This window comes from Magallana gigas, chromosome 3 (genome assembly GCF_963853765.1).
Source record: "Magallana gigas chromosome 3, xbMagGiga1.1, whole genome shotgun sequence".
NCBI lineage: Eukaryota > Metazoa > Mollusca > Bivalvia > Ostreida > Ostreidae > Magallana > Magallana gigas.
Genome location: NC_088855.1, coordinates 17,870,807 through 17,888,248, shown reverse-complemented (window position 1 = coordinate 17,888,248; position 17,442 = coordinate 17,870,807). Strand labels below are relative to the sequence as shown.

Sequence of the window (17,442 nt, the reverse complement as noted above, 5' to 3'; positions counted from 1 at the left end):
AGACATAGGCCATTCTATTTCATTGCTAGCCACTCAGCCATGGTTCTTTGAATCAACAAGACATGTCTGCAGGCTTTTGAGTGAAGACTACACAATCGGTGCTTATTTCGCTTGAAACCATGCAGCATCATTTTTAACTTGTTTTGACGCAAAATAGTTACGTAATACCGAAAGTCCATGGTCTTGTTAAAATGGTTCCAAACTGATGAAGGATAATGTGCTTCTCAAAGATAGGATCAACTTCACATGAAAGACAACAATACGAAAAGACAAAAATGGATACCAACAGGTCAACGGAATGACACGTGTAATCTTAAAAAACCTCAGTAAGCTACACACAAAAACAACCCCTCAAAGTTTACATGACTTAAATTGTTTATTCTGCTGAATGATTGCCCATACACAAAACAGTATTTAGTGTAACAGGGAAAACAAATATTGTCACAAAATGTCACATTCAATATACATGTTGTAAAAAATGTCAGATCTCTATAAATAAAAATACCATTCGTTGTTTCAACAAATTAAAAAGTTTGTAAAAATTCTTGTAACTAGATATACCGGTATGTAAAATCAATACATGGATAAACATACTCAAAGCTTATCCTTGAAATAATTAAATTATTTGAAAATTTTCTGAATATCATATTTTTTCATTGGACGGATTCAATATCATTTTTTCATTTTATACAAGAGGATTTAATTAAGATACAATGCGCTAAAGAAAGGGAGTATTCCAGTAATTTAGACCCATTCAGAACCGACCGGACTGACTCCTGAATTCTGTTTGGAATACATGTATAATAAATCTTATTCATACTTCATCCAGATTAACACGGATTACTTTTGGGAAAGTGATATCACATTATTATCAAACAAAGACCTATAACAGCAAATTCTACAGCTCTAGTATAAAGGGGGCAGGTTACAATAGTGGGCTAACTGTTCTTGTAATGTGACATAATTTATCATTACATGGACAACAGCGAGATGTAAATAGAATGTTAAAATGAAAGGAATTCATACTAATTAAGCATAATGAAAAATGAAAATACAGTATAAAATATGAAAGTTTGGCAAGGCTCAAATAATTTTTTTCCTTTCCATTTTTAGTAGTCCATACCAACAGCCGTATGAAATAAAGAGTTACAAGTAATTAAAGAAGAAAACAATCGTTTTAAGGAAAGTCAAGGCATTTATAAATGCGTAGATATAATTGTCATATTCACTACACAGAAATAACATCTTTTTTATTAATCTTAATGAGTATCATAAAACATATTTCCTGTTGATAAAAATATACTGTAAGAAAAAATAAAACAAATTTTCCTTAACAACTTTCACAAAAGCTCTGCACATGTTTTAGCACAGAAATCTTAGTTTAGGTGTTCAATTTAATGAAATATAGATATCACAAAATCCCAAAAATATTATCTTAACTTTGCTTCTTATTCAGAGCTGCCAAAATAATCACTTTCATCATCATCATCATCGCTTTCATCATCACTTTCATCACCGTCGTCGTAATCACTTAGATAACTAACACACACAGAGCTATGTTTTCTGTCACCCTGCACCTGAGTAACGTGAACAATTTGACTGCGTTTCTCGCGCCTACTAAAATCGATGTCAGTGTCACTGTTTCCATGGTTACTTGGCTGTTGCCTAGCTCTATGATGATGACCCCTAGAATGAACTTTGAAATGCTGCAATGACATTTCTGTGCCATCTTCAATACATTCTACTTTCCTTGATTCTCTCTATAAACAAATAAATGAAAATAAGAATTTAGTATAAATTACGGTGTTATATATACATGTAGTAAACAAGTAAATAATTGCCAATATAATAAATAATCATGGGTGGTTTATATCTCAATACATATTTCTTGACGTTTTTTCAGACATATAATTTACTTGTATGATAATTATCATAAATTTCAAACAAATCAACAAAATTATTTTAACTATACATACCCTTTTTCATTGCATAAGGTTAACTCAACTTTAATCAACATTTAAATTTGCATTTCAATTAAACAAGATCAATATAGTGCAGAAGAGAAAGCAAGCTAGTGCATGCAGGGAGAAATGTGTTCATAAAGCAAAACATGCATAAATATCAAATAATGATGAATGATGGCCAAGTATGGAAGATAATGAAGTGATAAACGCCCATATTAATAAAAAAGAATTGTGAAAATATATACACATACTCTCTTACAAAGAGCTCGCAAAAAATCTATAAATCCACAAAGTCCTGGGTAAGCCTGAAAGAGCGATTTATATCCCTTGAAATACATGTAATTGAGAAAAACTCAAATTATATCATTTAATTCTGTATGTGGAAAAGTTTGGGTTACTAGGGATAGAAGATCATGAAATGCATGTATTTGGAAAATAGCGTATCAATCTGCTAATAACTGCATGTGTCGAATAATTCCTGAAGAACTAACAGTCTATATCAGCTGACTGTTGTTACACAGGTATTCATGGGCAGTTAGCTACTTGGGATAAGCAAGTTTACAGGGATATCAATTCAAGCTGCTGGGTAGTGTCAACAGTAAAACATCACTACTGTAATCCAGTGATGGCTGGTCCAATTTGATGTGCACAGCATAATGTTGACTAATTTAAATGTGATACCTTTTCCTAGTCCAGATCAAGTTGTAATTACTTTATCAATATTAAATGATTTATACATGTTATTCTCTGATAATGTAACACATGAAGATCAAATGAAGAATGATAAAAAAAGATGAATGTAACTCAAGTGTGTGTTCTTTCCTTATACATTGTATCTTAATTTAAATAAAGAAATGTGGATGAGTATGTATCATTTACAATAATTCAAACTGAATTATATTTGAATGCGGCAACTTTCAGTCCTTAGAGTAGCCAGATTGACTGAAATCAATTCATTGTAAAGACTTTCAATCCCAACATACCTTTCTATTACAACAAGTATCCCAGAATTCCCTACAACTGTAATGGCAACAACTTCTTCCATGAATGTAGTCCTGTAAATCATAGTTCAGGCTAGGTCGGGTTTTTTTTAAACCTTTCATGTACTTGAAGTGCATGACTTTGAATTTTCAGAATTGCTCATCTAAATTTAAATTATGTGTTAGCCAATTGATTTTTCCTCAGTCTTCACATACCTGATAACAGGAAAAATTCCTCAGAAAGTCCTCACAATCAAAGAACTTTGATTCACTCTAGGTAATTGATGAATAAAGTAATCATTATGTTAATTTCTCAAGTCTTAAGTCATATAATGTCTCATATTAATAATATAAGTATGATTATCATACAAACAAAGTAAATACTGGGCTAATTATAATTTTGATATTAAGAATGCAAACTTGACTAGAACAGTGCCTCATATTTTCTCATGTCCTTTGCTCATTTAAGTAAGTCTCTTGGGTCAAAATCAGAAACTATATTTTTTTTGGAAATTTTAGTATGGTAAATGTTTCTAAAATATATGTACCGGTGTGTACTTGTACACACATAATCACTAAGACTGGTATCCTGACCTTGACATAAAGGTAATAAGCTTATACTTTTAGAAATGTTTCTTGTCTCAATGTCCTAAACAAGATGAAACTCAAAGATTTCCAAGAATTAAATTTTTTAATATCAATTTTTGGACTTGTACTATCCCATATACCTTTCAAACCCTGGGAATCGGAGTTTTAATAGAAAAATATATAGTACAGCTTAGGTATGACAAAATGTTCAAAGGTATATACCGAGTAAGCAAGCCCAGAGGATATTGATACTCTTTTTTGTAAACAAGAGTACTTCATGCCTATTAAGTTTTAGATTTTAAAAATCTCAATGTTTCTAAAAAAAAAATAAAATAAAAATATGCAAAAATTAAAGAGAACTGTGCACAGTAATCAGAACAAAGATAAACAATCAAATATCATACAGTTGGAAAATTCAGTGACAATTTTAATTCTGAACTTGTTTAATACCTCATCCAATCTTCTGCATGGTATCTGACAGGTTTTATAAAGCTAAACAAAACGAAGATGGAAATAAATTTAATCAATATACATGTATACACATGCATGGTAGTCTGGTAACATTTTCTGCAAAGATATCGGTAGTTGACCGACCACAATCTTGAAACAAAAATGATTTCATGCTAAAGGAAGGTTTAGAAGAATTCTGCTGTTATCAATAATACAACAATTTGAGATAGCAAGAGGAAAAGTTCTGAGAACTCTCGTCTGATTTAAAATCTATAAATCAATCCCTGCATGCACATTTATATGATTTTTTGATAAAGAAATATGCATGCAGTGTCTAGAGATCCTTTAACAAAAGTGCACAATAATTTACTCATGCACATCATATGCAATTTCTTATATTTCTGTAAAGAAGGTGACCATCAACTGAAATTGCAATTCCATGTTTTTCCATGCAAAAAAGGAATGCATTACCAGTGCCCATACGTTAAATCGAGAAGAAGGAAATTAAATCAATAAAGTGGTCAATGTGATCACTTTTTTAAAGAAACCATTTCCTAGAACTCTTCATGCCACATACCACCAAGCTACAAATTTACCAAACTTGGAGGAGATGAGGAAACTGATGCTTGACTATAGGAAAAGAAAGGGGGATGTTCCATATCAAAACAATACAGAAGAGCTCATCTCTACCACTGACAGTCATGCAAGATGCAATAGACATTCTCTAAACCTCAAGTGCTGGGAAAAAAAAATATTACCCCAGAATTTGAGCACTCTTAGTCAACTGGTTTCATGGGTTGATTTCTCCATGTCACTTTTTTCGGATTGCGATTACCGGTAGACGGAGTGGTGCTTGATGATTTAATGGATGATAAAGGCAACAACTGAGCTTTTGATGCGTTTTTTGGAGATGGAACTTTTCTCCCTGGTAATGGTTCTACAGAGGTAGACTCTCCAATCTGATCTGGACTGGGTTCGGTCTTTTTCTTCCTTGGTCTCTTTCTGGGTGGAACTTCTTTCTCTGGATTTTCTTTGAGAGGAATTACCCTGTCTTTTTCATTAGAAAGTTTTTTTCTGTCCCTGATTCTTTTCCCTTTCACTTCTATGGAACCAGGCTCATCATTATCATGCACCACAACTTTTGAAACAGCATTTCTGCTGGAGATTGGTTTCAGCTTTGATTTTCTTGGACATTCATCCTGTGTCTGCATTTCCATGACTTTTTCCGCAGTTTCATCGAATGCTCTGTTTATATGCATCTGCGATGTTACTATGCCAGATGCATTAGAAGCTTGAAAAAGTTTTTCTTGAGCCATAACATTGCCAGAGGGAGAGAATGTATTTCTGATGGTGGTTTTGGAGGGGTCTGAACTTGTGGGCTGTTGGGTAAAGGAGGTCAGACTGGGTTGGCGAAGCTTTATTTCAATACAACAACAGCTGACTGCCTCACATTGTGGACAGGAAAAATTGCAATAGCAAGAATCACAAGAACCTGAACTCTGCAAGATATAACAGTCAAGACCTATGATTGAACAGCAACTTCAGTTTTCAATTGTGATTTAATAGTAGTATTTTTGTTGCGCTAATGCATTCATTCTCTAACATTTTCTTCAATCAGATTGGTGAAATATTTTGCACATTTACCAAAAAAAACACCTAAAAGTGAAAATGCATGAAAGCTTGCTGGAAGACAAAACGCTGATAAAACTTTATTTTTCCATATGTTTAAAATCCTTGTTGAAATAAAACTAAAACTCTGCAATAGAATATGCATGTAGTTCTGAAAAAGTAAAGAAATAAACAGTGAAAAGGATTATACAAAGACAGAGAGATACACAGTTAGTGTCATGATGCAGTAATACTTACAAGTCATTAGTCTAAGAGTTAGTATATTACACTAATTGCAGACATGGTCCTGAAGTTTTAGGTCAATAATTCTTCAGCAAAGTTAGTTAGGATAAGAACAGATACTACTAGGCTACATAGAGATACAACACTTACATGTTCTAGGATACTACTCTAGTTTAGCAAAATAGTGAACTCTAGTAGTAGTACAGAATCATGGCACAATTTGATATTTAAAGGAAAGTTCCATGCATTTTTATGCAGGCTTTATTTCTTTGATAATTAATATAGAACAGTTGATTTCCGGAACTGTGTAAATTTTTATGCTCAAAAGTACAAGTGACTTGAGATTATATTCTGGGAGTAAAAAAAGACCTACATGCTGCTATCAAACTTAAATTGAACTAGTTTTCTCAGTTCATTCCCAAAGACTCTGAAAAAGTATGGATATGCCCCCCCCCCCCCCCCCCCAATGCAATCTATCAGAAAACACAAAAAAATTAATATCAATTGTTGCACCATGATTTTAAAGACCGAGTAGTGGAAAAAATAATATAAGACCAAGTGCTAGCTGTTAAAAGCTAAAGTAAGTACAAGACTTGGTACAGCTAGGTGACATGGTTAGTTTGTGCACACACCATACTTACTTCTAAACATAAACAACTAGGAAGTTCAAAGGTCAAGTTGGGTTGTTTTGTGATTGGAGGGTACCACATTGATTGCACCACTGGGACAGCAAAAAACAAATTGTTTTTCTTTTTAAATGCTTGTATTTAGAATTTTTCTTTACAATATACTTTAACATATAAATCACACACATCCACAATGCATATAACAACAGTTAATCTGAAAATCCAATTTGATAAATAACACTGTTAATTCTATATAACATGCCTATAACTCTTATGCCACAATAACAATAGGTACAAATTTTAGTATTTTATAAGATTTCTAGTTTTGAGACATTATGCCATTTCATCATTCAAAAGTCTATGAAATTCAATCACCCTCCATGCAAAATACATCAATACAGAGTTTTTGAAATCAGTTATGCTGATGAAACTACAGTACTGGCATTCAGTTTTGTAGTTATAACACCCCCAGCTAATTAAAGTTACATCTGTTATAAAAAAAATCTAATTCAGAAACTCTGATTGTCAATACATGATTTCTTCATTCATTCATTGAAGTTATTGTTTTATAAACCATATGCATACCAGTTACAGCTTAAACATATATTGTAATGGTTTCATACTACATGTAAATGTACATGTACTTACTTTTGTAAAACAGTTGTCTTCCCCTAAACAGCACTGGCATAATAAAACATCAACACAAGTAAGCTAAAAAAAGAACAATTATAACATTTCAAATATATGAAAAAATAAAATATCCTTAGTATAATAAGCATCTTAATTCATCTTTTTATAAACATTCTGCCAGATTAAAAATAAATGTTGTTAAAATTATTAGTATAACTGGCTGCTCTCTCTTTCTCTCTTTTTGTCCATTATTTTATGGACTCTCTCTTTCTCTCTCTCTCCACCATTTTATGCGGAAGAAGTCTATCACTTTCACCTCTGTCTCCCGTCTATCGCTTTTAAAATCTACCACTTTTCTACAAAATCTTTTGATATAGCCATCCTCTCTCTCTTTCTCTCAAGCAAACCTTTTTGTTTGGACAACATTTATCCAAACATCCGGTTACAGATGGGGCGGTACATCCAGACGCCTCTGAACAACTGATGCAGCACTGAGAACACTGCGGTGCGCCTTCCTTCCCACACAACCCACACTCCACATTTTGGCACTTTCCTTGTCTCTGTGAAGATGAATGTTATGTAAACTGTAAACTAAGCTTAAACTTTACATATAAAGCTGTTTTAACAAGAAAGAAGAGCTTGGACTTTCAGTCGGGATGTTACCCTCTAGTTTTCTCATCAAAACAAGCTGTCAAATATTGACCTTCTTTCTTCTTATTCACTAAGAAAAGCTCATCAATATTCTTAGACTGTCAAAATTGCAAATCAGAAATTTGGGGTGGTTTTTTTTCTCTCCAAGATCTGCTTTGTTGAGTGAATTTGACAGTGTTTCAACTGAAATATACAGCCCTGGTCAGTGGATGAAGTTGGACAACTGTTGTTGCACTCATGTGTTTCTATCTATTAGCCAATGACAGGACAGTTAACCAAGAGAAAACCCTGCATGTGTTAAAAAATTGTAGTTCGACATGAACTGCCCAAAGTCCAAGCTCTTGTTTAAACGACTCTATATAAAATTTTCCTAAATAATTCTTGCTCATCTCATATTTAGTATGAACATTTGATTTAATATCAATTAAAAACTGAGCACAACAAATAAGTTAAAGACAAAGGTAAGTAAGAATTGATGGTAAAACATATGCAGAAACAAAACAATGAGGGATCATAAATATTGAAGTACTAAAGGCTTACAACAAAAATTTGCCCCCTAATGGCAAAATTCATTAGGAATAATGGCTGCCTTATTCTCAAAGTCTATTTACATCAATTGTAAATTGAGTTTTGCAGCCACTTTGTCTGATAGATAACAACTATACTCTCTCTTTACAAATGCATGATACGTACCATACATATATATCTGATTAACACAATTATGAAAATTAAAGAGGTGTATCCAAATACAGCAAGGCAGATGACTCCTGCCAATGGCAGCTCCGAAGAGGAAGAATTTCCCATAACTCAGACTACCTGAAATTAATAAATAGATGGCATATAATAAAACTAATTGTTTTAATACCTTTAAGCAAATTGCAATATAAATTGTACAAGATTTACTAAAATTCCACACTTTTCCGTTTTCAAAAAAAAAAATAATAACAAACTATATGTAAAATATCTCCGTAAAGAATATAAACATTTGTAAGAAATAAGCATATATTCATAGCACTACTAAATTCTTATTTGATAATAAACTAAAACTCTGAATGTTTCTATCTTTTTTTTTCTTTAGCTTTCAAAGCCGAACAATTTGTCAAATTTGCACATCATGAACGCTTGGTCTAATAACAAGAGGAAATTAGCATTGAAAGTGAAACTTAACAATTTACATTTCAACTGGCATGTGTCATCTGAACGACATTTTACATCAAATCACAATAATTAGAGCAGACGGTAGCAAGACAGATCCTGCATCAGTTTAACCGGAAAACACTTTGATCACGTGATATCAACAATATCTCAAAGTAGTTTTAGTGTCGTAAACACGTCATAGTCATTGGAACGTTTTTACTGAGGCAATTTAAAATTTACACATTTTAAAAGTAATGTTTAATGCGTTTGAAACTATTAACATGTGTCAATCCTATTTCATTCGAACATTTACCAGAAGCATATTATTTTAGATTAAATTTTAGTTTTTCCAAATAAATGTAAGCGTCGATGTGATAGAGATGCTCACTAGACGGCGCTGTTAAAGCTTCCTTAGCATTCGCATTCCATAGCGTGCTAAAAGATCATCATGTTTAAAGTCAAAATTCTTGTTGTTGGACCTTGTATGGTAAATATAGATTAAACAGAAAAATAACAGTTTTCAAATTGAAATGCTGTGTTTTTATATATCTGTAGGGGTAGCGATCTGTAGTCCTATTTGAATGTATTGGAGAAAAAGCACATCTGGCTGCCCATTTCAATGAATTACTTTGGTCTCGTACACAGTTATAACTAAAATATGTTTTGAAAAAACTGTGTTTATGATGCACATTTTTGATCATATCAATGTATCAGGGTTCCAAACCTTTGCCAATAATAAATTCGAAATGAAAACATATTTTTGAAGCACACATACATAAGTCCTTTATTTTTTTTATCATAGACCCTTTTGCGAAAACTGCGATAATGCTCTCTTGCAAGGCAAATTGATATACTTTGCAAAAGTTAATATACTTTGCCAAAGTTATAGTAGGTAGATAATTAAATGACATAATTGAAACAATATAAACAATTGATATGGCGTCATATTTCATCAAACTATGTAATTTTGCCCTGCAAAAGAGCTGTACTGCAGTTACCGCAAAAGGGTCAATTGCTCATTAAGGCTATAACCACTATTTCCAAAAGACTATGAAACTTAACTAGAAGAAAATTTCAAGTAAAGACTGTTTAATGTTGTAGACATAAAATAAATATATAAATGCATATAAATATGGAAAGAAAAGGCATATATGTACTATTGCAATTTGATTTTTTTATGCAATTTTAAGTGACAGTTTTTCTTTAATTTATTATAGTGTTTCAGTAAAATGCATACTTTATGTAAAAATATTACAGGCTGGGAAGACAGCAGTGTCAAATTTCTTAGCAGATGCCACAGAGGGTTCTAGTGGAGAATATCACCCAACACAAGGAGTGAGGTGAACACATATTATAGAAATAGATAAATATCCAATGTACCTGTTAACCATGAATGTGACTGCTTTTGAAAATAGTTTATCCTTAAATTAGTTCCTAACCCTGCATGTCTGTTACATTTGATATAATTAATCTGTAAGCAGTTTTTATGGTTAAATCCTTGTCCAGATCACAATTGCGCAATTTGGCTCATACAGCATCCACAGTGTCATTAATTAAATGGTAAGCATGCAGTGAACTTGAACAAGTTTCTCAGTAACTGATCATGGTCATTGCAGATCTTTGTACCGTTAAATCCTTGTCTAGGTCATTTTCTATTGTTATCGTGATATCACTATTAAATCATCCTGGTTTTTATCGTAGACTCAGATTTGTTGAAACCAATAACTGGACCCCAGAAGTGATGCAAATATATTAAATATATGAGGAAAATCTTTAAAGCTTTTTTTTTATTGCTACAATTACAAGTACTGGTAGTGATGATAAAATTGGGCTGAATCAGATATGAACAACATAAGAGGTAATGAGTTTTCTATTGGAAAATATCAAAGAAGATATGAAAATGATTGTACTTGCCATTGGACATCATCTTTGCTAGCCAAAGGTTTATGAATCACTCTGCTCCAGTGAGGAGCAGAGTGGATTGTAAACCCTTGGCTAGTGAAGATGTTGGGCATAATTAAGCCATATATGTCATTAATACATGAAAATTCATTCCCATAGTTCAGAGTTTAATACAAGGTAAATACCGGTAAAAAAGTAGAAACGGATGAGAATTGTTACTCAGGTGAGTGATGTTGCCCATGGGCCTCTTGTTAGTGTAAATTTAAGCTTTTTTTTTTACTAAGATGAGTATCATAATTCCCTTTGTGAAGTTTGTTTATTTGCTGTTCACTGTGTTGCAGAATCCTTGAATTTGAATCCCAGACCAACAGCAGACAGGGAGTGGATGTGGAATTATGGGATGTGAGTGGTGATCCCAAGTAAGTGTGAAATATGATGTTGTAGAATATGATAACATTCTACTTGTGTGACATATATGTACAATGTACATTCCCGGTTATGATGTCATAATGGTGATGACGTCATAATAGTAATGACATCATTGTGTACTTTGTATTGTTATGATTGTATTGTGTTGTAACCATGTAAATAACTGAGTTAGTTTAGATAAAGAATTTGTACCAAACAGATGTGTTTTATCTAGCTCTCGTAACAAGGACTTTAAGATATATTAGGCTCTGCTCTATTTGGTTCATCAGCCATAATTCCGAGAGGCTTAACAGGAATTTTAGAGTTGATTTAGGATAATAAAAATTCAAAAAAATTATGTCAAATCTACAGGTAAGGTGTTCTTTTAATAGCTTTCTGGGGACAGGAGTCTACTTTAGTTGTACAAATCAGCAAGATTGACTTTGACAATAGAATCACTCGTTATGAAATGTATATGCCTTCTTGAAATCCCATTGTCATATAATATTTTGATACCGTGAAATATTGAACCTGGGTTCAAAATTTTATGCAATATTCTGAACCAGGTTCAACATATCGCTGTGAAATATTGAACACCACCCCCCCCCCCCCCCCCCCCCCAGTGAAATATTGGACCCATGGTTCAAAATATTATTGCTATGAAATATTGAACCCCCTCTTATTTTCTTTTGCAGCTATAGGAGAGGGGTTCAAAATATATTGCTGTGAAATGTTGACCCCCCCCCCCCCTCTGATTTTCTTTTGCAGCTATTGGAGAGGGGGTTTAAAATATTAAATGACACTGGCCCTCTCCCACTGACACCTTCATTCTTAATACTTAACACTTGCATTCAATGCATGATAATTGTAAAACAATCAACTCATTATAAGGGACATACAACAAGTTTTCTACTCATAAGAGATCAAACAATGATAGCTTTTACATGCATGTCTTGATCAATTAAAGGGGCGACACACCTGTGTACAATCACCTATATTTCTATTACTGGCCAGTATTCCCCAAGATACTTATCAAGGATAATTCACTGAACACAGTTTTAAATTGACATAGATAATATCAGTCCCTTTAAAAGGGACATTTTGTAGCTAGTAAATTAAAGTTTTGTTAATTTTCTGAAATGTGTTTTCAGTTTGGGCAAGCTGGCTTAAGGGAAAAAGACAATTAACCTACTTCTTAGCAGTCAATCAGTATCTAGGGGTTTTTGTCAAAAGGAACCTATTTACATAATGTTTATCTCCTCTTATGAAGAGGTTATAATTCTGTGTGTATGAAAAGATAAGTCCTATGTTTTAGTTAATTTGCAGTAACTTTTAGCTATCAAACAAAAAAGTACTCTGAAACAAAAAAGTAAGACATATATAAAACAATATGTCACCAGGTTTACAGGTGTGTGAATGTCAGTGAATATATCGGGTCTCAATTGCTCATGCAGTGGTTAAAGCTCTGACATGATACTTCTGAGGCCCTGGGTTCAAGTATCATTTGAGACTTGACTTTTCACCACCTTTTTCATTTGGCACCCAACGTACAAAACCCATGGTCACTCCCTAGGAACATGTTTCACAACATTTCTTTGACTCGTAGAATTCTACTCGTAAATTCAAGGATGAATTTCTACAAAGAGGGGGAGTATGTCACCGGGTTAACAGGTGTGTGAATATCAGTCAGTATATCGGGTCTCAATAGCTCAGTGGATAGAGGCCCTGGGTTCGAGTCCTAGTTGAGACTTGACTATTCACCACCTGTGACAAATACCTGGTACACTAGAATGACTAGATTTTATATAATGAAGTGAATAGTAGGTTCCCAACACTTTAAGCATGGTGTACCTGAATGCATTATTTCCTGTTTCAGATTTGAACCATGTTGGTCAGCGTTAGCTAAGGATACTAACGGTGTTATCTTTGTGTACAATCCCGACCAACCCAACCACGACAAAGACCTCGAAAACTGGTACGCTTGCAAGACTTATTCATGTATCTTTTGAAAGTGCTTTGAATCAGTTTTTGGCAAAATGCTTGTCCTGCTTGACTTATTATGTCTTAAATTATTTAATTCTCTATTTTTGTGAAATAACTAAAAATTGTTATTACATTGTGTATATATATGTATCTGTGTGTTACTCAACACAACACATGAATGACTGACATTTTTATTTTGTTGAAGGTATAATTATTTCGTTGAAAACCAAAATATCAAAGAAAGTGCTTGTATAATATTTGCACATCATAAACCCGGGGGTAGCGACAGAGAAAAATCTGTGCTTTGTAAGTATCTATATAGATTATGCTCTCTATAAAAAGCTAGGCATTTTTAACGAGACCATTAGTGAGTTTCAGTATTTTTATAGTTTGTGTCAAACAGGAAATTGATGTAGGCCTGTTTATCGTAGGCATCATCATGTTAAAAAAATATTTTTTAAACTAAGCTAGTTTCTATTAACTGATAGTTGTAATTATAGTAGTGCTGGAAATTATCTTTATATAAAAAGAAATAATTATTTTCAATGTCAGGTGCCTGTGCAATATATTTCATTTTATTCAGTGACTGACTTTTTGATGTCAGCAACAACTGTTGACTCTATGTTGTATAAGTTTTACTTGAGATTAGCATTAATGTCATTATTTTTTTGTTTTATGTAAACTAGATAGTTTCATTTTATCGAAAATCAGTGTTCTTGTAAAATGGCTCTACATGTATCAATTTATTTTATTGAAGCTGTAAAGTATCTAAATTTAGGCATCTCCTTTTAGTTGAAATTGTCTCTGTTGCAGAAAGAAATAATCTTTTCCTTTCTTTCTGTATATAGCTGACACATTCAAGAAGATTGCTACTATCCACACAAATATTGATGAAGATGGAGATTCACTGAGAAACGAGTTCATGAACTATTTGACTCAATTAATGGCAGCCATGACAGATAAACGGGAACAGGAAGAACTAAGTATCATGAATAATCGATGATGGAGGAAAACAACTAACGGAATATAAAATCTCTGAGAGTAGAAGATGACTCAAGTCCGATTTCTTACTTAAGGCACTCAAGTTGTGAAGGGGGATGTTAATATTTTGGTCATTGTAAATTATTACACAAGAATTGTCTTTACTTGATATTCAGTGCATCATAATTTTTATGATAAATGTATGATGTTTCATGATTATAGATTTCCTCTCAATTTCATGAACATATAAACATTTCTTGATTTTTTGTAAGGTTTTAAGAATTTCTAATACACTGTACCTCAAAAAAAAAATCTATTACTATTGTGTTGGTGTATGATTTGATCACATTCATATCCTGGTGAACTTTTTTAACTTTCTGTTATTTCTAAATTGTGTTATACTGTTGGCAATTAGAGCGCTTTATATACATGTACATAATATTACATTATCTGAAAAGTGTGCAAGGGAGGAGAGCTGGAAACACTGAATAAAAACATTATTTAAACTTACACAGCTTAAATGGATAGATCTCCCTAAATGTTTATGCTATTTCTGGCATACATGTATACTTTAACAGCCAAATAATTGACACATGGGAGAAAATGGTTAATGGATGCCGCTTAATTTATGAAGGCTGTTTCTAAAATAAATGTTTGCTGCTTCTGTGTTAAAATACTAGTATTTGAATGATAATAACTCATGTAAAGCCTAATTGTATGATAGTTAATAAATGCTCAAATTTTTCATTCCTATCCAAACTCCATTGTGCCGCCTGTGTTGTGTCGATTTAAGGAAATTGCATATTTATTTGCGAAGTTATAGAAAAAATGTTTGCAATGCTGGACAATCCAACATGCACAGTTATAAATAAACGACATGTTTATGAACAAATAAATAACAAATAAATTCATAGGTTTGACGGATTTTACGTAATACAGTATGTATGCAGAAACGTGTTTACATTCTGGCTGAGAAATAGTCACAAACCCAGACCTTGTACATAATGTTTGGGCATTACTAATCATGCCTACGCGGGACAATAATATACGTGAAGTTGATATTTTTTAATTGTGTTATTTAGATGCACTTACTCGGTGATTTTCAAAATTAATATCACAATACTGTTAACATGGTTAAAATACATGCAAAACAAAAAGTTGGACAGGTAGTAACTGGAGAGAGAGAGAGAGAGAGAGAGAGAGAGAGAGAGAGAGAGAGAGAGAGAGAGAGAACCGGAACGCATTGTGCATTAATTTAAACTCACGAAAGAAATTGAACTTTCTTCAAATTTACAAAGAAATATTCATTATAGAAAAATAAGGTGCTTTTAATGAAATTACTTTATTATCTATCCCCTGGATGGGTTGGGGGTTTCGGTTGTTTTTTTTTTTGGGGGGGGGGGGGGGGGTTGTGTTTTTTTTGTTAGTTTTGTTTTGGTAAAGATATATACAGTACATGTATGCCTCCTACGGAAAGTAAACCTACATTTGTTTGATGCATTTATTCAAAGAAACGACAACAATTATTAACGTGCATGTATATATTTTTATTGATGTCACACATCTGTAAAATTATCGATGATTTTTAAATCAAGCTTTGTCAGCTACATGTAGGTAGTTTTACGTTGCATCTCAAAAATACGAATCCCTTCGTCAAAGTCTGCGTGGCGAATATCTACGAAAAGATGTTTTTACCTACAAAATAGAAAATGGCAACATATAGGTACATGTATTCTAATTTCCAGACATCGTGATTTTAATCAAGTACAGTCGAATTAAGTTCAACGCTTCAAACAACCCACACATTGCGACTAAACAGGATGTCACAAATGCTAACTGGTTGGATTTAAATTTTAACAAAACACAGTGATTTAAGAATACTAGCAATGTAGATTTGATTACCCGTCACCGTTTGATCACCCAAGTACTAACTATACATTCATAACCAGTTTTTTTCTTCTTTTTTTTCATAGCGGTATGTCTTGTCATGCCTGTATGAATTGCAATCCATTTCCGAAAGAATAGTGGAACACTATCTAGTGGATGTAAATACACAGATATTTTTTCAATTTCAATTTCAATTTCTTTATTAACTAATTAAGGGCCCTCAAGGGGCAACATGAAGACTGTTGACATACAACATCCAGTGAACATAAAACATTTAATAAACAAATACAAGAGGGAAAGAGCTGGGTGATTGAAAGAGCTAAGACAGACATGAACAATTAAATAGTATATATGTATATATATATATGTGTATAATTATATATGTTTCCGTTATATATGTATATATATATATATGTATAATTATATATGTTTCCATACATTCAATATAGTGCCTTCTATACATTTATGTTATGTTAAACACAGATATGTGCTCATTAATCTTGTTATGTGTATAACTTATCAAAGCCACGGTCCATTATACATTGGAAGTCGGTTTGTGTGCGTGGGCTGTCCCGACAGCTAAGTCGTGGGAAACGTTTTTTTTCCAGTCCAACGTAAGATTACACGATTGCCGGAGCTGTTCCATCTAAATTATGTTATTTTTTTCGGATGATTTCAGGCTCAACTTTTTTGCTTTTTACATTTTTTTTTTATTTTGGTGTGGGCGGAAAGGTTAGTGTTAAGAGCCCCTCCCCCCCCCCCCCCGGATAAAAATAAATATATATCCGGGGGGTTTCTTGGCGTCTCACAAAATTTGTGAAAATGGGGAAAATTGTTTAACTTTTTTCCACTTTGCGTCAATCTTTTTTGTTTTTGTCTTTTTCAAGTTCATCTATAGAATATTTATATAAAACAATACCATAGATAATTTCTGCATATTGATTTTTGCGAAGTTACAGTGATCGGAAAAATGCGAGAATTGTTTCATTGCGAATTAATCATGACGATGTCACACTCATATACCCATACAAGAAGAATTGTCCATTTCTTCCATGCATCTAACGTACATAAACAATAATTTATACTTACCTTTATACTTACTCTATTAATTCAACATTTCTTAAAAAAAAGATGTCAATATAACAATAAGTACTTTCAGTCGGGCTTACATCTACATTGTTTTTCACGCATTCTTAAAACTTTAAAAAACGGCATTTAAACGCATTATTTAGTGACTTTGTTTCAGAGCATTTGTATTCTTTCTGCAATGTCCCCGGGGGGGGGGGGGGGGGGGGGTAGGTGTGCGTTTGAGATGAATTCCACGACGTTCGCACCAGTGTTCATTCATAGATCCGCCACTATAAACTCTGCGAGTCGTAAAATCGGACTTGTTGTCCTTTGAAA

The 17,442-nt window shown here is 33.0% G+C and overlaps 2 protein-coding genes across 12 annotated transcripts; one reads left to right on the top strand and one right to left on the bottom strand.

Moving 5' to 3' along the window:
- Window positions 1–351: 351 nt before the first annotated feature.
- On the bottom strand, window positions 352–9,045 carry LOC105344107 (uncharacterized). Of its 11 annotated transcripts, none has more exons than XM_034480792.2 (9): window positions 8,916–9,045; window positions 8,434–8,556; window positions 7,497–7,649; window positions 7,108–7,170; window positions 3,983–4,024; window positions 3,161–3,217; window positions 2,948–3,019; window positions 2,216–2,269; window positions 352–1,760 (listed from the first exon to the last, which is right to left on the bottom strand). In XM_034480792.2, exons 2-9 carry the CDS (start codon window positions 8,542–8,544, stop codon window positions 1,449–1,451), a joined length of 864 nt encoding a protein of 287 aa, XP_034336683.1. In that variant the 5' UTR covers window positions 8,545–8,556; window positions 8,916–9,045; the 3' UTR covers window positions 352–1,448. The 11 variants fall into 11 exon arrangements, 6 of the variants coding, with proteins under 6 accessions (XP_034336683.1, XP_034336686.1, XP_011450043.2 ...); XR_010711884.1 differs by lacking the exon at window positions 3,983–4,024 and adding an exon at window positions 4,741–5,481 and having other exon boundaries at window positions 1,623–1,760; window positions 2,224–2,269; XR_002201356.3 differs by lacking the exon at window positions 2,216–2,269 and adding an exon at window positions 4,741–5,481 and having other exon boundaries at window positions 1,625–1,760.
- Window positions 9,046–9,229: 184 nt separating this feature from the next.
- On the top strand, window positions 9,230–14,661 carry LOC105344108 (intraflagellar transport protein 22 homolog). The gene is made up of 6 exons (XM_011451743.4): window positions 9,230–9,364; window positions 10,135–10,217; window positions 11,121–11,198; window positions 13,064–13,162; window positions 13,376–13,476; window positions 14,019–14,661. The coding sequence occupies exons 1-6, from the start codon at window positions 9,326–9,328 to the stop codon at window positions 14,171–14,173; spliced, it is 555 nt and encodes a 184-aa protein (XP_011450045.2). The 5' UTR covers window positions 9,230–9,325; the 3' UTR covers window positions 14,174–14,661.
- Window positions 14,662–17,442: the final 2,781 nt, after the last annotated feature.